Source organism: Stenella coeruleoalba, assembly GCF_951394435.1.
Source record: "Stenella coeruleoalba genome assembly, chromosome: 8".
NCBI lineage: Eukaryota > Metazoa > Chordata > Mammalia > Artiodactyla > Delphinidae > Stenella > Stenella coeruleoalba.
In genome coordinates, this window is record NC_137154.1 from 93,341,841 (window position 1) to 93,365,379 (window position 23,539).

General features: G+C 48.1%; 1 protein-coding gene across 1 annotated transcript in view; it reads right to left on the bottom strand.

The window, feature by feature from the left end:
- Window positions 1-10,292: 10,292 nt before the first annotated feature.
- Window positions 10,293-23,539, bottom strand: part of DSCAML1 (DS cell adhesion molecule like 1) — a 342,838-nt gene continuing 329,591 nt past the window's right edge. The window contains exons 22-33 of the mRNA XM_079930621.1: window positions 22,289-22,406; window positions 21,745-21,908; window positions 21,364-21,462; window positions 20,429-20,617; window positions 19,759-20,046; window positions 17,927-18,082; window positions 16,079-16,109; window positions 15,812-15,930; window positions 15,369-15,521; window positions 14,558-14,752; window positions 13,025-13,336; window positions 10,293-11,248 (exon numbers count right to left, since the gene is read on the bottom strand). Of these exons, the coding sequence (XP_079786747.1) occupies window positions 10,782-11,248; window positions 13,025-13,336; window positions 14,558-14,752; window positions 15,369-15,521; window positions 15,812-15,930; window positions 16,079-16,109; window positions 17,927-18,082; window positions 19,759-20,046; window positions 20,429-20,617; window positions 21,364-21,462; window positions 21,745-21,908; window positions 22,289-22,406 (2,291 nt within the window). The 3' untranslated portion in view covers window positions 10,293-10,781. The remainder of the gene's footprint in view (window positions 11,249-13,024; window positions 13,337-14,557; window positions 14,753-15,368; window positions 15,522-15,811; window positions 15,931-16,078; window positions 16,110-17,926; window positions 18,083-19,758; window positions 20,047-20,428; window positions 20,618-21,363; window positions 21,463-21,744; window positions 21,909-22,288; window positions 22,407-23,539) is intronic.

Sequence of the window (23,539 nt, forward strand, 5' to 3'; positions counted from 1 at the left end):
CCTCCTCTCTGAGCTCATCAGTCGCCGTTCCCCAACACTTCGCCTGCGTAGATGTGGGTGAAGGGGAGATGGCATGTGGGGAGATGCCCTGAACCTGAGTTATGAAATGAGGGTTTCCATGGAGATCCAAGTTCCTCCTCATCTTCTGCATAAATTAAGATGCTGTTAGCTGTTGTAAGATAAACTCCCAAATCTCAGTGGCTTAATACAAGTTTCTTTTTTTTTTCCTCATAGAAAGTCCAGTTGGCACTGGTAGGGGTAGAGGGGCCTCTGCTCTGCACAGATATATAGGAACCCAGGCTGAGTGAAGCTCTGTCATCTTTAGTAAGTGGCTTCTGAGCTCACCTTTGGCATTGACATCCAGCTGGAGAAAGTGGAGGGTGGCTAATCCAGCTCTGAAGATAGCATGTTTCAATTCTACCACATTCCACTGGTCAGAACTTAGTCTTAGGACCCTATCCAGAAGTCAGGGGACTAGGAACTGTAGTCACCAGCAGGGCAGCCACTTCCCAGCCATTATGTACTGTGGAGGGGAGCATGAGGCTTTGGCAGACAGCTAGCTGTCTCTGACATATTCTGTTCCTCCAGGCCTCCATTTTCAGGACTCTGCCAATTTGGACACACACCAGACAGTGAGCCCCTTGAGCTTAAGAACAGATCCACTGGTCCTTTGCATCCCCACTGCTTAGCTCAGTGGCAGGGCATAGGAAGGGTTTCAGTGTATTTGGTGAGTGAATAAATGCTTGGGTATCATCTTTCTTGTTACAAATACAGATGTCTGGCAGAAAACAGTTGGGCAGTTCCTCAAAAGTTAAACATAGAATTACTATTTGACCCAGCAATTCTACTCCTAGTTGTGTACCCAAAAGAATTAAAAGCAGGGATTCAAACAATTACTTATACACCAACTTTCATAGCAGCAGGGTTCATAATAACAATATTCACAGTTTGCAAAAGGAAAAACCCATGTCCATCAATAAGTGACTGGGACAAAAAGTGTAATATATACACACAATGGAATATTATTTAGCCTTAAAAAGGAATGAAATTCTAATACATGCTTCAGCATGGGTGAACCATGAAAACATTATGCTGAGTGAAAAAACCTAGACAAAAAAGACAAATACTGTATGATTCCACATATATGAGTTTCCTAGACTAGTCACATTAACAGAGACAGAATGTGGAATGGTGGTTACCAGAGGCTGGGAGGAGGGGAAAGGGAGCTAGCACTTAATGGGTATAGAGTTTTTCTTTGGGATGATGAGAAAGTTCTGGAAATGGATAGTGGTGATGTTGCACAACATCGTAAATGTACTTAATGCCACTGAACTGTACACTTAAAAATGGTTAAAATGATCAGTCACAAGAAGAAAACTGGAAAATTCACAAATATGTGGAGATTAAACAACATGCTACTGAGCAACAAATGGGTCAATGAAAAAATCAAATAAGAAATTAAAAAATGGCTTGAGACAAATGAAAATGGAAATATAACATACCAAAATTTGTGGGATGCAGCAAAAGCAGTTCTAAGAGGGAGGTTCATAGTTATAAATACCTACCTCAGGAAACAAGAAAAATCTCAAAACTACCTAAATTTATACCTTAAGGAACTAAATAATGAACAAATGAAGCCCAAAGTTAGTAGAAGGAAGGAAATAAAGATCAGAGTGGAAGTAAATAAAATAGAGACTAAAAAGACAATAAAAAAAAAATCAATGAACTAAGAGCTGGTTGTCTGAAAAGTTAAAATTGATAAACCTTTGGCTAGACTCATTCAGAAAACAAGAGAGGGCTCAAATTGATACAATCAGAAATGAAGGAGGAGGGAATTCCCTGGGGGTCCAGTGTTAAGACTCCACACTTCCAGTGCAGGGACCTTTGGTTTGATCTCTGGTTAGGGAACTAGGGTCCCACAAGCCAGGTGGTGTGGAAAAAAAAAAAAAATGAAAGAGGAGGCATTGCAACTGATACTACAGAAATAGAAAGGATCTTAAGAAACTACTATGAACAATTACATGCCAAATTGGACAACCTAGACAAAATGCATAAATTCCTAGAAACATACAAACTTCTAAGACTGAACCATGGAGAAACAGAAAATCTGAATAGACCAATTACTAGTAAGGAGATTGAATCAGCAATTAAAAAGCTTCCCACAAACCAAAGTCCAGGACCGGATGGTTCACTCATGAATTCTACTAAATATTCAAATAAGAATTAATACCAATCCTTCTCAAAATCTTCCAAAAAAATAGAAAAGGAGGGAACAAATCCAAACTCATTCTATGAGGCCAGCATTGCCAAAACTAGGCAAGGACACCGCAAGAAAAGAAAATTACAGGCCAACATCCCTGATGAATATAGACACAAAAATTCTCAACAAAATATTAGCAAAAATAATTCAATAATACATTAAAAGGATCATACATCACGATTAAGTTAGATTTATTCTCAGGATGCAAGGATGGTTCAACGTCTGCAAATCAGTCAACATTATACACCATTAACACAATGAAGTATAAAAATCATATGATCATCTCAATAGATGCAGAAAAAGCATTTGACAAAAATTCAACATTCATTTATGATAAAAACTCTCAACCAAGTGGGAATACAGGGAACGTACCTCAACAGAGTAAAGGCCATATATGACAAACCCACAATTAACATCATACATAACAGTGAAAAGCTAAAAGCTTTTCCTCTAAGATCAGGAACAAGACAAGGATGTCCACTCTTACCACTTTTATTCAACATAGTATGGAAGTCCTAGTCAGAGCAGTTAGGCAAGAAAAAGAAATAAAAGTCATCTAAATTGGAAAGGAAGAAGTAAAACTGTCACTATTTGCAGATGACATGATATTGTATATAGAAAACCCTAAAGACTCTACCAAAAAAACTGTTAGAATAAACAAATTCAGTAAAGTTGCAGAGTATAAAAATCAATATACAAAATCTGTTATGTTTATGTACACTAATAACAAACTATCAGAAAGGGAAATTAGAAGACAACCTCATTTACAATTGTATCAAAAAGAATAAGATCCCTAGGAATAAATTTAACCAAGGAGGTGAAATACTGTACTCTGAAAACTATAAGACACTCATGAAAGAAATTGAAGAAGACACAAATAAGTGGAAAAATATTCTGTACTTATAGATTGGAAGAATTAATATTGTTAAAATGTCAATAATCCCCAAAGCGCTCTACAGATTCAATGCAATCCCTAACAAAATTCCAAAGTCATTTTTCATAGAAATAGAACAAACAACCCCCAAATTTGTGTGGAACCACAAAAGATGTCAAGTGGCCAAATCAATCTTGAGAAAGAACAGCAAAGCTAGAGGCATCATCCTCCCTGGTTTCAAACTATATTACTAAGCTATAGTAATCAAAACAGTATGGTACTGGCATAATAATAGACACATAGATCAGTGGAATTGAATAGAGAGCCCAGAAATAAGCCCACACATATATGCTCAATTAATTTACAACAGAGGAGCCAAGAATATATGATGGGGAAATTACAGTCTCTATAATAAACTGGACAGCCACATGCAAAAGAATGAAACTTGACCACTATCTTACACCATACACAAAAATTAACTCAAAATGGGTTAAAGACTTGAATGGAAGACCTGAAATCATAATATTTCTAGAAGAAAACATAGGCAGTAAGCTCCTTGATATCATTTTTGGTGATGATATTTTGGATCTGACTCCAAAAGCAAAGGCAATAAAGGCAAAAATAAACAGGTGGGATTCATCAAACTAAAAAGCTGCTGCACAGCAAAGAAAACCATTAACAGAATGAAAAGGCAACCTACTAAATGGGAGCTAATATTTGCAAATCATATGTCTGATAAGGGGTTAATATCCAAAATATATAGAGTACTCATACGACTTAATAGAAAAAACCAATCTGACTAAAAAATGGACAGAATATCTGAATAAATATTTTTCCAAACAAGACACACAGGTGGCCAAAGGTACATGAAAAGGTGCTCAACATCATTAATCATTAGGGAAATGCAAATCAAAACCACAATGAGAGCACCTCACCTCTGTTAGAATCGGTATTATCAAAAAGAAATAACAAGTGTTGGTTAGGATATGGAGAAAAGTATACTCTCGTACACTGTTGGTGGCATTGTAAATTGGTGTAGCCACTATGGAAAACTGTACAGAGGTTTCTCAAAAAATTAAAAATTGAACTATCACATGACCCAGGAATTACACTTCTGGGATTTATCCAAAGAAAACAAAAACATTAATTCGAAAAGATGTCTATACCCTCATGCTCATTGCAGCATTATTTACAATAGCCAAGACATGGAAGCAACCTAAGTGTCCATCAATGAAGAATAAAGAAGATATGATATATACATACAATGGAATACTATTCAGCCATAAAAAGAATAAAATCTTGCCATTTGTGGATATGAATGGAGCTTGAGGGCATTATGCTGAGTGAAATAAGTCAGACAGAGAAAGACAAATACTGTTGTATTTGAATCACTGTCAAGGGATTCTATGATCTCACTTATACATGGAATATTAAAACAACAACAACAAAACCCCCAAACTACAAGCTCACAGATACAGAGAACAGATTAGTGGTTGCCAGAGGCAGGGTTGGGGGTGGGGTGGGTGGTGGAGTGGGCTAAATGGATGAAGGGGTCAAAAGGTACAAACTTCAGTTATAAAATAAGTCATGGGGATGTAATGTATAGCATGGTAACTATGGCTAATAATACTGTATTGCATATATAAAAGTTGCTAGGGCTTCCCTGGTGGCACAGTGGTTGGGAGTCTGCCTGCCGATGCAGGGGATGAGGGTTCGTGCCCCGGTCTGGGAGGGTCCTGCGTGCCATGGAGCGGCTGGGCCCATGGGCCGTGGCCGCTGGGCCTGCGTGTCTGGAGCCTATGCTCTGCAGTGGGAGGGGCCACAGCAGTGGGAGGCCCGCGTACCACACACACACAAAAAAAGAAAAGTTGCTAAAAGAGTAGATCTTAAAAGTCACAAGGAAAAAATTTGGTAACTATGTATGGTGACAGATATTAACTAGACTTATTGTGGTGATCATTTCACAATGTATACAAATATCAAATCATGTACATACAATATTACATGTCAACTATACCTCAATAAAAAAGAAATATGTTCTTCATGAAAAAAAGTTAAACATAGAATTACCATTTGATCCAACAATTCCACTCCTAGTTATAGACCTAAAAGAATTGAAAGTGGGGACCCAAACAGGTACTTATACACCAATGCTCATAGCAGCAGCATTCACAAACAAAAGGAAAGAACGCAAGTGTCCATCAATAAGTGAATGGGATAAAAAAAATGTGATGTATACACGCAATGGAATATTATTCACCCTTAAAAATGAATGAAATTCTGATACATGTTATAACATGGATGAACCTTGAAAACATGCTGAGTGAAGTAAGCCAACAGAAAGGACAAATACTGTGTGACTGTGATTCCACTGACATGAGGCTTCTAGAGTAGTCCAATTAATAGAGACAGAAAGTAGAATGGTGGTTGCCAGGGGCTGGGGGAAAGGGAAATGGGGAATTAGTGTTTAATGGGTACAGAGTTTTTGTTTGGGAAGATGAAAAAGTTCTGGAAATGGATAATGGTGATGGTTGCACCACAAGGTGAATCTACTTAATGTTACCGAATTGCACACTTAAAAATGGTTAAAACATTAAGGAAACAACCTCATTTACCATTGCATCAAAAAATAAAATACCTAGGAATAAACCTACCTAAGGAGGCAAAAGATCTGTACTCTGAAAGCTATGAGACACTGGCGAAAGAAATCAAAGATGACACAAACAGATGGGTAGATATACCATGTTCCTGGATTGGAAGAATCAATACTGTCAAAATGACTATACTACCCAAGGCAATCTACACATTCAATACAATTCCTGTCAAATTACCAATGGCATTTTTTACAGAACTAGAATAAAAAAATTTTAAATTTGTATGGAAACAGAAAAGACCCTGAATAGCTGGAGCAATCCTGAGAAAGAAAAATGGAGCTGGAGGAGTCAGACTCCCTGACTTCAGACTATACTATAAAGCTACAGTAATCAAGACAATATGGTACTGGCACAAAATCAGAAATATAGATCATTGGAACAGGATAGAAAGCCCAGAGATAAACCCACACACCTATGGTCAACTATTATGACAAAGGAGGCAAGAATATACGATGGAGAAAAGGCAGTCTCTTCAATAAGTGGTGCTGAGAAAACTGGACAGCTACATGTAAAAGAATGAAATTAAAGAACTAAATGTGAGATCGGATACTCTAAAACTCTTAGAGGAAAATATAGGCAGAACACTCTGACATAAATTTCAGCAATATCTTTTGGGATCCACCTCCTAAAGTAATGAAAAGATAAACAAAAATAAACACATGGGACCTAATTACACTTAAAAGCTTCTGCATAGCAAAGGAAACCATAAACAAAAAGAAAAGACAACCCACAGAATGGGAGAAAATATTTTGCAAATGAAGCAACTGACAAGGGATTGATTTCCAAAATAAACAAACAGCTCATGCAGCTCAATATCAAAAAAACAAACAACCCAATAAAAACATGGGCAGAAGACCTAATAGACATTTCTCCAAAGAAGACATACAGATGGCCAGAAAGCACATGAAAAGATGCTCAACATCACTAATTATTAGAGAAATGCAAATTAAAACTGCAGTGAGGTATGACCTCACACCAGTCAGAATGGCCATCATCAGAAAGTCCACATACAATAAATGCTGGAGAGGGTGTGGAGAAAGGGGAATCCTCTACACTGTTGGTGGGAGTGTAAATTGCTACAGCAACTGTGGAGAACAGTATGGTGGTTCCTTAAAAAATTTAAGAACTACCATATGACCCAGCAATCCCACTCCTGGGCATATATCCAGAGAAAACCATAAGCTGAAAGGATACATGCACCCCAATGTTCACTGCAGCACTGTGCACAATAAGCCAAGACATGGAAGCCACCTTAATGTCCACCTACAGGTGAATGGATAAAGAAGATGTGGTACATATATACAATGGAATATTACTCAGCCATAAACAAGAATGCAATAATGCCATTTGCAGCAACATGGATGGACCTAGAGATTATCACACCAAGTGAAGTAAGTCAGGAAGAGAAAGACAAATACCATATGATATCACTTATATGTGGAATCTAAAAAATGATACAAGTGAACTTATTTACAAAACAGAAATAGACCCACAGACTTCAAAAACACACTAATGGTTACCAAAGGGGAAAGGTGGGGGGAGGGATTAATCAGGAGTTTGGGATTAACATACACACATTACTATATATAAAATAGATAACCAACAAGGACGTACTGTACAGCACAGGGAACTCTACTCGATATTCTGTAATAATTTATGTGGTAAAAGAGTCTGAAAAAGAATGGATATATGTATATGTATAACTGAATCACTTTGCTGTACAGCAGAAACTAACACAACATTGTAAATCAATTATTCTCTAATATAAAATAAAAGTTAAAAAAATTTAAGAAATAGTTAAAACGGTAAATGTTATTTTGTGTATCTTTTACCACACATACAAAAAATACAAATGCCTGGGTTGCATGCCTGCAAATTGTGATTCAGTTGGGATTGGCGAGATCTGGGCTTCTTTGTTTTTTAACAAGCTTCTCAGGTGAATCTGATGTGCAACTAAGATCCACTGGTCTAGCTCTGGTTTTTGGCAGAAGGGAGAGAGCAAGGGCATGGTCTCTTGGAAGCCTTTCTAGAGGAGGGTTTCTTGAACTCTAGGGTGCGTACGAATCCTCTAGGGATTTTGCTAAACTGCAGATTTTGATCCAGTGGTCCTGGGGTGAGGAACTCACATTTCTAACAAGCTCCTAGGTGATGCTGCTGCTGCTGGTCTGTGGACCATACTTTGAGTATCAAGACGCTAGAGACACGTGGTGGTCTTGTCTGGTGGAGATCTGGAAAGGAGCAGGAAAATGCTTAAGATGACGGCTCCAGATACAGAGTTCAGTGATGATGGGCTGGGGGTGAGTGAGCAGGAGGTGAGCTAATCAGTGAACTAGCTTCTGGGTACTGTTCAAACAGGCAGGTTTGTGGTTTAGCTAAAGAACGCATCGAGGTTAGAAATCATCAGCCCACAAAATTGTGTGGATTTTGCATGAGTCTGTCTGAATTTCCAGAACTCGTGTTTCTTAGTAAGGGGCCCAGCTCAACTGAGCACAAGTGAAACTGGCTTGTACTTCACTGCTCTGTTGTCTCTTCAAGTCCTTTTCCTCCTACACGGTCTACCTCTGGTCCAAGGCCTTCTCCAACAGAGCCCCAGAGCTGAACACCTCCCCTGCTATTACTGTCCCTGCCAGAGTCAGCCCATCAGAGCCGCCCACTCCATCCAGCTCAGCATGTTGTAGAGGCTCCCCTCCCTGAATGGCTAACAGTTCCACACTGGCTGCTTTCCCGCCAGTGAGTCCAGCTGGGTCACTTGGTGCTGGCGGAGTGCATCATCCTCGGGGCAGAACTGAAACTCAGCCTCTGAATAGTGAAACATGGGGCAGGCTGACCCAGTGGCTAAGGAATCAGACGCTCTTGGTTTGAACCTCATCTCCATCTCTTCCTGCTCCTCTAACCTTGGATAACTTACTCAACTCTCTAGGGTTCCACCTTTCTCACCTGCCCGATGGAGATGGTGATGCCGACTTCCCAAACCTGCCGTGAGTTTACATCAGCCAATCTTCAATGAGAACTCGGGGCTTGATCATTGTGCCTGCAGTTTGAGAAGTGACCTGCAGGTGGCGCATGCAGCCCTGGGGAGGTCGCCCGGCCTCCAGTGATGGAAGGAGTCTGGAGGGCTTTTTCCCACTGATAGCGTTAGCAGGTTCTCCGGGTGCATCCGGGCTGAGAGGGAGTCTCCCCAAGGGCCTAGGAGTCACCCAGGAGCACATAACCTCTGCCTCCTCCCCTCTTTCATACCAACAGCTCTCCCCCTGCAATGTAGTTACCCATGGGCGGGAGCTCCTGTGTCCGCACTCGCTGGGACTCAGGAAATGTTTGTGGAATGAGCTGCTTATTGGAAAGTGCTTCTATCCAAGGTCATGCATGCCAGGGAGGGCTTCCCTGTGGCCCAGACTGACGGGTACAACTCACATCCTGCACACACCTTCCCTTCCTCCTTCCCTCCCTCCCCAGCCCTGGGGACCCCTTCCCTTTTCCTTCTCTCTGTTTTGGGGAAAGGGTGGTGGGAACAGCAGGCTCACCTTCCTTCCAGATTCCGGGTCCACAACTCAGTCTTGACTTTGGGTGCTGAGCTCAGGAGCCCCCTTTGTACTTCTGAGGGACACTTCCTTTTCACCCAGGGGTCCTGGCCACCGTGGAGGGGCACCGTGAACTCCACGCCCCTGGTCTTTTGCATTCTCCTGGGTCTTTCCCTCTCCTCTGCCTATCCAAACCCTCACGTCCTTGGAGGCCCAGCTCACGTGCCCTTTGACCCTCTTCTCAGAAACGCCTCCTTTGCGTACCTGCACGTGGGTGCGATTCCTTCCACCTGGAATCTAATTGCAGCTCCTCTGACACCAGGTGCCCGCTGCCTCATTCTCTCTGGCTGCAACCCATTCCCCTCCTCCATGAACCCTTTCCACATTTCTGACCTCTGATGACCTCATTCCTTCTCCCTTTGGCCTTTTCTTGTCCTAACAGTCAGCCCAGAACTTCAGGCTCTGGCTGGACCCCCAGGGTAATATCATCTCTCCCTCCCTTCCCAGTTTACAGGCATCTCTTTCACAACTTCCCACTAGCAGTTAGCGTAGCTTTGTTCCCCTGGCTACACTGCTTTCTCCCAAAGGAGAGAAGCCAGTAGACACAGCCTTCCACCCCCATACCGGCTCCCCAGCGCTCTTGCCAAGGTTGCCTCATTTTACTGATAAGCAAACTGTGGCTCAGAGAGGTTTAGGAGCTCGCTCAAAGACACACAGCTGGTCCCCTGTAGGGCCCAGCACAGAAGTGCTCAAGGAGGCAGCTTGGCTAATGGAAAGCCTTTTTAAAAGTTTAACGTGCTGAGCTAAAACTGGGCTTCTCGAAGTCTCTCCCTGAGAGACAGACGGCCTGGTACAGGGGCCTCTCCTCCCTGCCTCCCCACTGGCCCTTGCCAAATGGGAAAAAAGCCACCATGTAGAAACATAACCTTTATTGCACACGGCGCTGGGTCTTTTTTCATAGAAAAAGGTATCAACACATAAGCATCTGCAAATTGAAGCAACTCCTGGTTTTCTTGGAACAGTAAAATCGCATGCAGTGTCTCTGAGTTGGGATTTTGGTCTTTGTCAAAACCACCTAGATTGGAGGGAGGGTGAGTAGGAGGGAAAAATTGCTGAGCCTTTGTGCCTCTGTCTCAAAATAAGGTGAGAGAAATATATAGATATATAGCTTGTCGATGTGTTCCTCTCTCTATATATATGTATATATCTCTCCACACATATTTTGTGGGGTGGGGAATTTGACTTGCACTGTCAAATTCTTTGTGCCCTGGCTTCATGGAGAAGAAGAAAATAGTTTCATTTGTACAAAAGAGTTCTATGTACAAGCGTTCATGACTTGGGGGTTGTCTTTCCCTTGTTGGTCGGTTTTCATCTGTCAATTTAATATAAATAATGCAGGAAATCAGCCCAGCTGGTGTGTGACGGCTGGAGGTGCAGACAGGTCCAGGCGGAGGGCCACTCTTCTGGTTGTGTCCCTACACCAGGGTGTAGGATTTGGAGTAGGCCCCGGCTCCCTGCTTCTGAGACCTCCCTACCCCTGATGTGCTCATCTCGAGAAGTGAGTCCCTGGAGCCCCCCATTTTGGTGTGTGGGCCCCCGGCCCGCGGAGGCTCAGTGCTGGGGGCCGGAGGGGCGGCACTGGGGGCAGCCGGGGGCTCAGCAGGGGTGGGACCGGGTGCCGGGGGCGCCGTGCCAGCCGGGGGAGCTGGCATGGCCAGAGTCCTCTGAGGTAAGGTGGCTGTGGCGGCGGCCCCCGGGTGCGGGAGGCCCAAGGGCTTGCTGGCAGGGTCCAGGGTCAGGTGGCGAGCCTGGGGCTGGTAGGTTCGAGCCAGGTTCCTGATGGAGGCCTCGCGGGGTGGGACCACGGGGCAGGGCTCCCGCCCGTCTGCCTTTCGGAAGAAAGCCTCCGACTTGGCGTAGAGGGGCAGGTTACAGTAGTCACCTGGAATGGAGGAAGCAGGGCGTGTTAGCGCCAGAGGCCTCGTGGAACCAGCGGCCAGCTTGTTTCCCCACTCCTACCCCTCAGTCTTCTCCCTGACCTGGCATAGGAGTCCCTCCACCAGACAGGCAGTAGAGAGTCGAGGAAAGATGAGTTACTTGGCCTCTCTGAGCCTCAGTTTTCTTATCTATGAAATGGGGATAATCATATTTCCCTACAGGAATACTGTGAGGAGGGAATGTGATAAAGTAAGGAAAGCGCTTACTTAGTACAGTGGCTGGTGCACGGCGATGCTCAGTAAATTGATACCCATTGTTAATTGATCACTATAGCCGATCAGTTTCAGCTGGTGAAGAGCTCATTTCTAAACAGGGATGTCCTAAGAGCTCTGGCTGTTAGAAAGCATTTTTTTTTTTTTTTTTTGGCCATGTCGCGTGGCTTGCGGGATCTTAGTTCCCCGACCAGGGATCGAACCCAGGTCCACGGCAGTGAAAGCGCCAAGTCTCAACCACTGGACCACCAGGGAATTCCCTAGAAAGCTTTTCTTTACTCCGAGGAGGAGAGGAATGTCACTCCCTGTCACTTCCCCACGTTCAGCCCGATTCTGTCCTCTGAGGACCCCCAGAACAAGGCTTTCCCCTCTTTCTCACCGCGGCCTTTCAGACATCTGAAGTCAGCTACGTTTCCCTGTCCCTCTCCTTCGTCTCCGCTTCTCCAGGCAGAATGTTCCTAATTTCTTAAAGTGCCTCCTCGGGACAAGCTTCTAGGACCCTCACATGCTGATCCCTCTGCCCTGCGAGCACCCTCGCCTGTGCACGTGCCTCTCTCCCAACCACTGTGCCAGGCACTTTCCTTAGGTCATCTCGTTTAGTCCCCACAGCCCCCTGCATAGGTTAATATCTGCCTGCATTTTGCAAGTGAGGAAACTGAGGTTCAGAGAGATTAAGTAATTTGCCCAAATTCACACAGCTACACAGGGAGGGGAAGTCATTCAGGGCTGCTCGTCTCCTAAGTCTTTGTAATTTCTGTTACCCCAGGCTCTTCTCTAGATGACCCTGAGCCCCTAGGTCAGCACGGCCACTTAGCAAGGCCAGTGCTGAGCAGACCAGATTGCTTACTTTGACAGCCTGGGCCTTGCATCCCGTGGCCCTAATGTCTGCTGGGGGGCTTCCCTGCCCCCCTCCCCCTGGTTATCCTAGACCTGCCCTGCTGACCCCAAAGGACATATGCTCTGGCCAGGCCCCTGGAGTCAGATGGTTCCCAGTCAGGCTAGGTCATTGCCCACCACGAGGTTTGGCCACCACGGGCTGAACTGCCAGGATTGCTCCTTTGGGTTTAGATTAAGTTCAAACAGTATTGAGACCAATGGCCACTGGGCAGCTGACCCCATAAGCAGTCTCTTTCCATCCTGGCATAGCTTCAGATTAAGGGAATGATCACTACTTAATGAGAACCTACTATGTGCCAGGCACGTATATCATTTCTAATGATCCTTACAACAATGCAAAGTATATGCTATCAGTTGCATTTTACAAATGAGAAAATTAAGGCCAGAGAGGTTAAAGGACTTGCCCAAGGTCACAGCAGTATTAAGAGGTTAAGCCAGGATGTGCGCCCTGATCTGCTTGCTCCCAAGCCCTTGTTCTTTGCACTACCCCCCGCCTGCCAAGGAGCCGTGCTGGGCTGGCAGGACCCAGGTGCAGTTAGGGCTAGGTCTAGCCAGGGCTCGTGGGGTTTGGGGGCAGGGGACACAGCAAGGGAGGTGGTCTGAGCGCTCACTCTTGTTGGCCCGGTGAGGGATGGGCACAGCCACATTTTTGCCCCGGTCGGCATCCTGGGGCTTGGGTGGGGAGGCGGTGAAGCGGCAGATGCCAGGCTCTGAGGGTGTGCTCATGGATGTCATGCTGTCAGCGTTCTCGTTGGTGCCTGTGGTCATCTGGTCAGAGGAGCTGTCGGAGATGAAGCATTCGGTGATCTCAAACTTGGCGTGCTGCAGTTGCTCCTCCAGCTTGGCATGCTCGTAGGCCCGGGCCAGCTCCTCGTAGGTGGAAGAGGCGCTCTCGGTGGACACCATGCTGTTCCGTCCTTTGTCTGGGGAGATGGAAGGCACAGAGTTGAGGGGAAATGAGTGGCACCCCCCATATTCATTGCAGCATTATTTACAATAGCCAAGACATGGAAGCACCTGTACGTCCATTGGTGGATGAGTAAATAAAGAATATGTGATATATACATATATGCACACACACACACACATGCGCACGCGCACACACACACACACAAAATGAGATACTACTCAGCCATAAAAAAGGAAATCTTGCCATTTGGGAAGATATGGATGGACCTTGAGGGCATCATGCTAAGTGAAACAAATCAGACAGAGAAAGACAAACACTGTATGATCTCACTTATATGTGGAATCCAGAAAACCCCCAACAACAACAAACAAAACCCCCAAGCTCACTGATACAGAGAATAGATTGGTGGTGGCCAAAGGTGGGGGGTGGGAGTTGGGCAAAATGGGTGAAGGTGGTCAAAAGGTACAAACTTCCGGTTATAAATAAGTCATGGGGGTGTAATGTACAGCATGATAACTATAGTTAATAACACTGTATTGAATATTTGGAAGTTGCTAAGAGAGTAGTTCTTTAAAGTTCTCATTATAAGAAAAAATACTGTAACTATACATGGTGATGGATGTTAACTAGACTTACTGTGGTGATCATTTTGCAATATATTACAAATATCAGATCATTATGATGTACACCTGAAACTAAAGGTTATACGTCAGTTATATCTCGATAAAAAATAAAGTGGGTTTATGGGGAAAGGGTGTAAATGAGATCAGACTGAGCAGTTCCCCTACCCATAAGCCCAGCAGCCATCTGAAAGCCTGACTATGGAGTGGAGCAGGCTCACAAGATCCTGCTCTCCGCCTGTGAAGGTAGTGGTGGTGGCAGAAGTGGGATATTTGATGTGCTGCCTAATGAAGGGCAGAACATCTTTCATTCTTGAAAATAAGCATCATCCTCTGAGCAACACTTAGCCTTTTCTCCAACAAACATCATGTGTACCATTTTCTCTGTTATCTTTTGGGAGAACAAAATGAAATCCTTGACCAAGCAGAGCTCTGCTAGGTCAAGTGCTTTTGTCATAGCCACACAGTGAGTCAGTGACCAGCTGGAAATGAAACTGACCTGTGCCTTGGACTCCAACAGCTGGTAGGTAGGAGTTGGGAAAACCAAAGGTGGAGATGGATAATGGGGGAGCTGGAGGGCAGTGAGCAGAATGAAGGCAGGTCCTTGGGCTTACCTGTGTCCTGGGAGAGGCTGGCACTGTAGCTGTCACTCTCGGTGACAGTGACACCATGCTGGGAGCCCACAGTGCGCCAGTCGGAGGTGAGGGTGCGGGCGGGTGTGGAGGCCTGGCACTTGGTCAGAGTCCACTGGCTTGAGTACCGGTTCCGGGTGCTGTGGGCTGACTTTACATTCTTCCTGGACACTGGATCTGCGCAGAGGAAGCAAGAGCTAGTACCCTCCAGCTGCAGGCATTCAGGCTTGGGCAGCTGGCATTTACCAGAAAGGGCAGCAGGAGCAAGGGAGGAGGCAGAAGCAGCCACAGAAGCTCCCCTGGGAAAGCTGAGTGAGCTGCCTTTCCTGACCATGGAGCTATCTGTGGAGAAGGAGAGCGGCAGTGTCGGGCACTGGGCGGCGTCCTAGTCCTCCCCCGCCACTCTGTCTTTTCCTTCAGCCTGGGAAGAATGTCACCTCATCTCCTACTGCCTCATGACTGTCCATTCATTCCCTACAGTCCTGGATGTATTCTATGCTTATGTCCAGAGTCACAGTGGAAGATGCAGAAGGCCCTTGGAGAGAAAGAACAACTAACCCTCTCAAAACTTCTAGGTAAGGAAACTGAGGCCCAGAGAGATAAGGTTAGTGACATGCCCAAGGCCATAGCTAGTGAGTCTATAATCAAGGTCTCTAGACTCTAATTCCAGTGCTCTTTCCCTTCTTCCATGCTGCTCCTCCCTCCTTTTTAAAAAAAATGTCACCTCTGTCTTATGCTGTGCCCACGAAACCCCGTGTGGGAGGAGGGCTGTCTCCCCAGGGATAATGCATACTGGTGCCTGGCCGGATGTCAGACATGTCGATGAGGGGTCCTGTGCTCTGGATGAGGGCTGGGTGGTGCAAGGAGACACCGGTGCAGAAACTCTGAGGGTTGACAGCTTGGCTGAACTCAGCATCGGTCACAGGGATGGTGGCCTTGTCATCTCCTGGGGGAAGAAGTGCAATCAGCAGCAGTCCTTCCCTTTGGGCACCATCTTTGCTCCCCAAATTTCTCTTTGTCTTTATCCAACAATGAAACCAAGAAAGGTCAGGTCAAGTCTTCCCATCAACGGAGGAGGAAACCTAGTCCTTGAGAGAAGCTGCAGTGAGTTCCTAGGTTGCTGAGTTGTTGACGGGGCTGCTTCTGGAACCCTGGGCACTGTGTGAGGACTGGTGGTTGCCCTTCGTGGGATGTGGCCTGGGGAAGCACACTCAGCAGGACAGAGAGCTCACTCACCCAGCTGCTTGATGCCCTCCTTGTCCTCGATGAGTAGCTGGACCCTGGGGATGTCAATGTGTAGCCGTGGGCCCTGGGGTGGCCCCTTCACGGGGGTGTCAAAGCTTCGGTTGTTCTTGCTGTGGAGAGAAGGGTTGGAGGAGGGTGACTCAGCAGTCATAACGGGTTGGGGGAGGGGTTTTGCAGGAGAGTGGGGTCTTAGAAACCTGTACCCTGAAGGGAGGAAGGGGGAGGGGAGGAGAGAGGAAGCAGCTATATGACACCCACCTTATTAACATTTCTGCCAAACTCTTTGCATCTGCAAAACAGTAGAGAGAGGGGACTGAGTGAGAATGGAGTCTGAGAAGGACGAGAATTGGAAGAGGCATGGGGAACAAGGTGGGAGAACTTCCTAAAATGCGGCCAGGGCTTGTCTCCTGGGAAGAAATATAAGGAGTTCTGAGACAGTCCAAAACATAAGGTCTCACTGCTCCCAGTTCAGGATTTGGCTCAGTTCTGCTTTCCTTTCCTCAGATTTTTATCTAATAGGGAGATCCTCCCCAAAGCAAAGGGTATGTAAAGTGCTCCATCAGCTTCCTGAATCAACTCTAATCAAACAAAACATCATAGCAGTCTGGAAATGGGCATCAGTGGTAGGTCTATCCTCAGTTATCTGTTGGGGAGAGGAGAGAGTGGGGAATGAAGTAGAGGGGGTCAATGGGTATCTCCAGATGACATCAACCAAGAAGTTTCATTTCCTTCTCTAGGACATCTGTCCCAAAAAAGTCCATGGATGGATTTGAGGGTCACTGCTTTGTCTCAGAGGAGCCTTGAATAGGTTCAGGACTGTCAGGTTAGGAATTGATAAGAGAGGAGAAGCAAAGGACCCAGGTAATCCACTAGACCTCTGATAACTGAGAATGATCTGTTAGATCAAATCTAGCTTCATGAACGAATTCAACCATCTATCTACCCACTCATCCATCCATTCATTATTGATCTCTCCACCTGTCAATCCATCCCACCCATACATCATGCATTCATTCAACTACCCATCCAGCCAGCCAGCCAGCCAGCCATCCACTGATCCAACCATTCCTCCATTCAACCATCAACCCATCCAACCATCTAATCATCTGTACAACCATCTGTTAATTATCCATTCATCTATTCAACCATTCATCCAATCATCCATTCATACAACCATCTATCCATCTTATCATCCATCTGTCCATCCAAGTATCCACCCATCCATCCATCCATCCATCCATCCTTCCATTGATCCAACCAACTATCGATTTAACTATCAATCCATCAACCATCCAATCTTCCATCCATCCATCCAACCATCCATCCATTTAACAACCATTAACCACCCACTGAACCATCCTTTCTTCTACCCAACTCCTAAACAAACACCCTAGGCAGCCTTAGTCATTCCCTCTTCTGTGGTATTATTGTGCCTTGGCTGTGAATTCTGTAAGGGCATGGGCTGTTCCTTCTTCATTCATCTTTACACCTCCAATGTCTGGCAGTATCTACAATACAGCAGATACTCAATAAATATTTTCCAGATGTGTGAACAGACATTTATTAAGCAACTAGTGGGTCCTGGGGAAATCAAGGTAAATCAGACCCATTCATGCCAGACTATGGTAGCAGGTGTTGGGACAGGGGATGATATTAAAAATATTTAGCACCTGACAAGGCATGGAAACAGCTCAGTCAAACCAGAGCAAAGTCCTAGAGGCCACTTGGAGGTCTACTCTTTAGTGGCTGGGTCCTAGGAAAGTCTCGGGGATCCTATATGAGAGAATGGAACACCCAGGGTAGAAGGGAGCAACATCTATTTACCAATCAACATGGAAATGTTTAAATATTTTAACAAGCAATATGGTTTTACCACTGTGTACCTCTAAAAGTCAGCCCTGGTGAGGGCAGGCACAAAGTCCTGGGGGCATAGAGGAGGAAGCAGTGAACAACTAAGGGGTTTCAGAAGGCTGGAGTGGCAGCTCTCCCTTCAAGGGGACACGGGCACTCTCCCTTGTCCAGATGGTGCTGTGAGCCAGTGGAAAGTGGCCAGCGTGGCTGAGGGTCAGCAGTCCCTCCCAGGAAGCCCATAGGAAACTCGCCCACCTCGGAGTCGCTTCAGCCGCTTCTCTTTCCTCTTCTTGCGAACGATGAAGAGCAGTGCCACCCCCAGGGTGGCCAGGATGACCGGGCAGCCAATGGTGAACAGCTTCTTCACATCGTCCCCCTCGCCTTGTGCAGACTTGATGGGTGGGATGGTGCCTGAACAGGGGTGAAGAAGGGAGTCAGTTGTCCCTTATGAGTTGAGTGTTATGCAGAGTCTCATGGGCAAGGTAGCCCTTGGACCTCCTTTGCTGCCTTTGGTCTCACTCTGATCTCTACTTCCTGGTGCAGAGCCCCAACTCTCCCCTCTGCTCCCCTAATTCTGGTCCCATCAGGACAGCCATGAACAGTTGTGTAGTTTTTATACTGCATATGATATTAATGACTTCCTTTTAGAATTTTCCTAAAGTCTCTCAGAGATAGTCTACTCTGCTTGTTGGAGTTCAGTGTTCATTTCTAGAACGCTGAACTTAGATTCCCACATCCAGCTGGTAAGGTGGAGGGGGATGGTGAGGACCGTAGGAGAGAAAAGTCAGGGAAGTGGGATCCTGTGCTCTCTTCCCCAGATGGAGGCAAAAGCCACTAAACACCCTGCATTCTCTCCCTGCTCCCCATCCCGTGGGCGAAATCTGCTAACCTTGGGGGCTGCAAGGAGGCAATGTTGAGTTCTCCTGCTGACATAGCCTTCTGCCAAGCCCCGAGGCTTGCTTGTTTCAAAACCTCATTTAAAAGTCATCTCCTTCATGAAGCCTTCCTTGTTTGAGCCCATCCCCTTCCGATACCACTTTTATTCTGTTTCCTTAACACATAGGTAGACTCAATTTAGCTTGTGACAGCTGGTCCCTATGAATTCAGCCCTCTATGTGCTTAACTGCATGTGTGTGCATGAGTGTGAGGTGCCCCTATGTGGCAGATACCAGTTAGTACTCACCAAACATCCGTGTGCTCATCTACATTCCCCAGACTTCCTGGCAGTTAGGTTAGAGCCATGTTACTAGTTCTGGACAACAGAGTGCAACTAGAAATGATGAGTATCACCTCCTGGCCAGGGCAGTTAGGAACTGCTGTTTCTTTTTCCTCCCTCTCTCGTTGGTGACCACGGAAGCTACATGTTCAAGATGGCATAGCTAAAGATGGTGGCCAGCCAACCCTCACAAGGTGTTATGAGAGCGAGAAACAAATCTTTATTGGATCAAGCCATGAAGCTTTTAGTGTGTACTTGTTACTGCAGCACAGGCTACCCTGTCTTGGCTAATGTACCATCTGAGCAGAGGGTTCTTATAGGGCAGGACCGCAACTGCATCTTTACCTCCCTCTCATCTCTTTTTTTTTTCTTGCGGTACGCGGGCCTCTCACTGTTGTGGCCTCTCCCGTTGCGGAGCACAGGCTCCGGACGCGCAGGCCCAGCGGCCATGGCTCACGGGCCCAGCCGCTCCGCGGCATGTGGGATCTTCCCGGACCGGGGCACGAACCCGTGTCCCCTGCATCGGCAGGCGGACCCTCAACCACTGAACCACCAGGGAAGCCCCCTCTCATCTCTTTGAAGCAATGGAGAGCAAGGGTTGCACCTTCAAGGGCCCTCTGTCTTTAGCGTTACTGACCTGCTTGTCTGCCTATCCATGTGTGTTGGTCACAGGTATATCTACCCACTTACCTGTCTACCCGTCTGCTGTTCCTTGGCCTGTCCTTTGCTTGCTTATTCACCTGTCTGCCTTTGTCCCTGACTATAGTCCTGCCTCTTTTCTATATGCGTGCCCATCTCTTTACATGTCTGCCTCTCTGCCAGCTTCCCTGGCAGCACCTTGCTCCAGCCCTGCCCACCGTTTCCGACTCACTGCCATCGTAGTCCAGGGTGGCGAACTGGGCGGTCTCGTTGCCGCAGCCAGCGCTGTTGCAAGCCCTCATGCGCAGCTCGTACCACGTGGCCTCTCGCAGCTCGGTCAGAAACACCTCCCCGGACCTGTTGGCGCGCAGGCCCTGCCAGGCCCAGGTGCCCTTGGGCCGGTACTCCAGCACGATGGCTGTGATGGGGCAGCCCCCGTTGCTCCAGCCCTGCAGGTTAAGCCGAGCGTGTGTGGAGTTGATGTGGGTGAAGAGGTGCTGCTCTTTGCTGAAGGAGGGCTCTGGGGGGCCAGAGGGAGAGAGAGGTTAGAGAGACTGGGAAAGAGTTCCCTGGGCAGCTGGGACCACAGTGGCTACGGGGGATCGGTGGGAGGCGCAGATGGGAGTAGGGATGCTCCAGGGGACAGAGGGGGAGGAAGAAGAGGAGGGAGAGAAGGACAAGGAGAGAAGGGCCTGGCCAAGGAGGAAGACACATGCAGGAAAGAGGAAGAGGTGAGCCACCCATCTGCCATCCCACCGCAGGGAAGCGGGGCCAGTTTCTGCTACCGTGACTCATCCGATGCTGCGGTGATGGGAACTAGGTGGAGTCTCCCCTTGAGTCTCCATGCTCCCCTGTGCCCTCCTTCCCTACCCCAGCAGCCTTCCACCCGCCCTGGGCCTTACCCCGCCCATGGGTCTTGGCCTCGATGATCTCACTGATGCGCCCGGAGCCCACGCTGTTCTTGGCCGCCAGCTTCACCTTGTACCAGGTGCCGCACTTGAGGCTGTCCAGCCTGAAGGACCGCTCGCTCGAGCTGACGAACACATCCTTCCACTCCTCGCTGTTGTCCACCGAGTACTGCAGCACGAAGCCTGCCCGGGAGGTTTGCCTGGCTCAGGTTGGGCAGGGCGGGGCCTGGGGTACCCCAACAGGCATCATGGGGCTGGGCGCCGCAGGGGGCAGGGGGTGCTTTGGCCACTGGGAGGGGGTGGATGCAAATTCGATGCAAAACGGAAAGGCCCTTGGGTGAGTCGTAGGGCTCTCTCCTGTCAGCGCTTGTGTTAGGGTTGAGAAGCCAAGGTGGGGAGGGGAGCAGAAACCGGAGCTGTGAGGCTTACAAGGGGTCCTGTTTAGACCCTGCTTCTCCATATTTGGTCCCCTGGCCCCGAAGCATCAGCACCACTTGGGAGCTTGTTAGACGTGCAAATTCTCAGCCTCCGCTCCAGACCCCCTGAACCAGAATCTGTGCTCTGACAAGATCCCCTGGTGATTCACATGCATGTTTAAGGTGGAGAGGCACTACCTAGAACATTCGTCTACTGTTACAGATGTGGAAACTAAGGCCCGGAGAAGAAGACAGGCTTCCCAAGAAAACAGACTGCCTCAGGCTCGCACAGCTCACCAGTGGCAAGGAGGGTGGGTGTTGGAAAGCCCAGACGTCTAGGCTGGTATATTTTCCGGGGCACTTGGGTAACTTCCCTGTGGTCTGAATCGCCCCCCCCCATTATTTCCCAAGCATTATGAGGACAAGCAGGGGGAGTGAGCGAAGCCCTTCCTCTGCCCCTGGGCCCAGAATTCCTTCCCCTGCCTCCCCCCTCCTCATCCAGACCCCTCTCACCTCGGATGGAGCTGCCCCCGTTGTCACCTGGAATCCAGGTCAGGGTGATGGACGAAGCGGAGGTTTTGGAGACAGTTAGGCGGGGTTGGTCCGGGGGAACTGTGAGGGGAGAGCCACCAGCCCGCACCAGAGGGTTAATCTCTGACATTGGGTGGGTTGAGGGCGAGGGGCTGGCTGTCCCACCCTCTCGGTGCCACCCTCACACTTGCTCATTCTCCTCTCTAGCCCTCCTGCCCCCGCTTCCACGGGGACCCTCTGATCCACCAAGGGTCGGTCTCCCCAGTGGCGGGTCTTCTTCCGTTCGACAACCCTCTCTCTCACGCGATGGAATTCCTCCATCCCTGTTGGCACCGGAGCCCCACCCGCCTCGCAGCGTCTCACCTTGCACCAGAAGGTTGACGATGATGGTGTCAAAGCCCCCAGTGTTGGTGGCTGTGCAGGTGTAGTAGCCCGAGTCCTCAGCCTTCACTGCACGCAGTAGCAACGTGCCATTGGCGTGGATGAGCCAGTGCCCATCCATGGACACGGGGATGGCCGAGTCTTCGCTGCGGGGGTGGGGGATGGGTTATAGCAGGCATCCCCTCCTCCGGGGGCCTCCCCCAGGTCTGCAGGCAGTTGGAGCTGGGAGCAGTAGGGGGCTGGCTCGGGGACCCTGGATTCTTGGGCTGTTACTCAGTGCTTCCCGGGCATATCCAGGAATCTTGGCCTCTTCCATCACCCAGGGAAGGGAGATCCTTGGCAGCCGACAGAGGGGAGCCAGGGAGGTCAGGCCTGCGTGTGAGAGTGGTAGCCGTGTACCTGGCTGGGCCCCTGCAGGGCTGGAGGTGACTGAGTCGCTGGAAGGGAGGGACATTGGTTCTCTTCATGGCTTTTCTGCTGTGCCCATCCCTGGGGGTCACCTATCCCTGCGGGGTCCCGCACACACCTGTCCTTGGTCCACTTCACGGCAGGGGCTGGGTCTCCCACCGAATTGCAAGGCAGCCGGACATCTCTCATCCAGGGTGTTGTCACAGTGCCCCCAAAGGATATGATCTTTGCTGGGGCTACAGGAAGGAAAGGATGAGAGACACCCCACTTTTACCACCAGCATCGCACTGGCTCCCCTTTCTCAGGGCTCCTGAATTTACAATTCAAGTCCTCTTTCCCCTACCTGACCGCTACCTTGGGCTTGGGGTGTGGGGAGAGTCCAGGAAATTTCAGATGCGAGTCATTGATACGACAAGCGTTTATCAAATACCTGTTTGGGCCAGGTATCACAGGAGGCTTTGAGGGGCCACAAAATGAATCAGATCTATTCCCTGTCCTCAAGTTGCTCGCCATCCAAGAGGGAGGCAGATACTTAAAAAAATCATTAGGGTGAAGAATACTATGGTAGGGGTAGAGACAAGTAACCCTAGGAGCAGAAAGAAGGAGGAATGAACTCCGGCAATGCAGTGGTGGTGGAGGCGAAGGCCAGGGGCGGCTTCTGGAATTGGCGGCTTTGACTTGAAACTTGAAGGCTAAGAAGGAATTCACCACACAGAGAAGGAAAGGCATGTCGGAAGGGGGAACGGCACTGAGTAGAGGCACGGGGGCCTGAAACACATGATGGGTGGGAGGATCCTTTGGGGCGACCAAAGCCCAGGGTGAGTGAAGAGGGGGCAGCAGAGCCGGGGCCAGAGCGGTGAGCAGGAGGCAGGAGGAGAGCGAGCAGGGCTCTGCTGCCACCTCAAGGAGGCTGGGCTTCCCCTTGAGGTCACGAGGAGGCTTACAAGTAAGTAGTGGTATGTTCAAAGCAGAGTTTTAGATAAATCCCTGGCTGCTTGCAGAGGATGGTTTGGTGGAGGTGATCTTTTTTTTTTTTTTTTTTTTTTTTTTTTTTTTTTTTTGCGGTACGCGGGCCTCTCACTGTTGTGGCCTCTCCCGCTGCGGAGCACAGGCTCCGGACGCGCAGGCTCAGCGGCCATGGCTCACGGGCCCAGCCGCTCCGCGGCATGTGGGATCCTCCCGGACCAGGGCACGAACCCGCGTCTCCTGCATCGGCAGGCGGACTCTCAACCACTGCGCCACCAGGGAAGCCCATGGTGGAGGTGATCTCGCAGGATGAAGACCAGGGACAAGACGGTGGCTGGAGTGCAGGCGAGAGGTGATACTGGGTGGTGGAGAACAGACTAGGGGCTCAAGGGAAGACATGCCG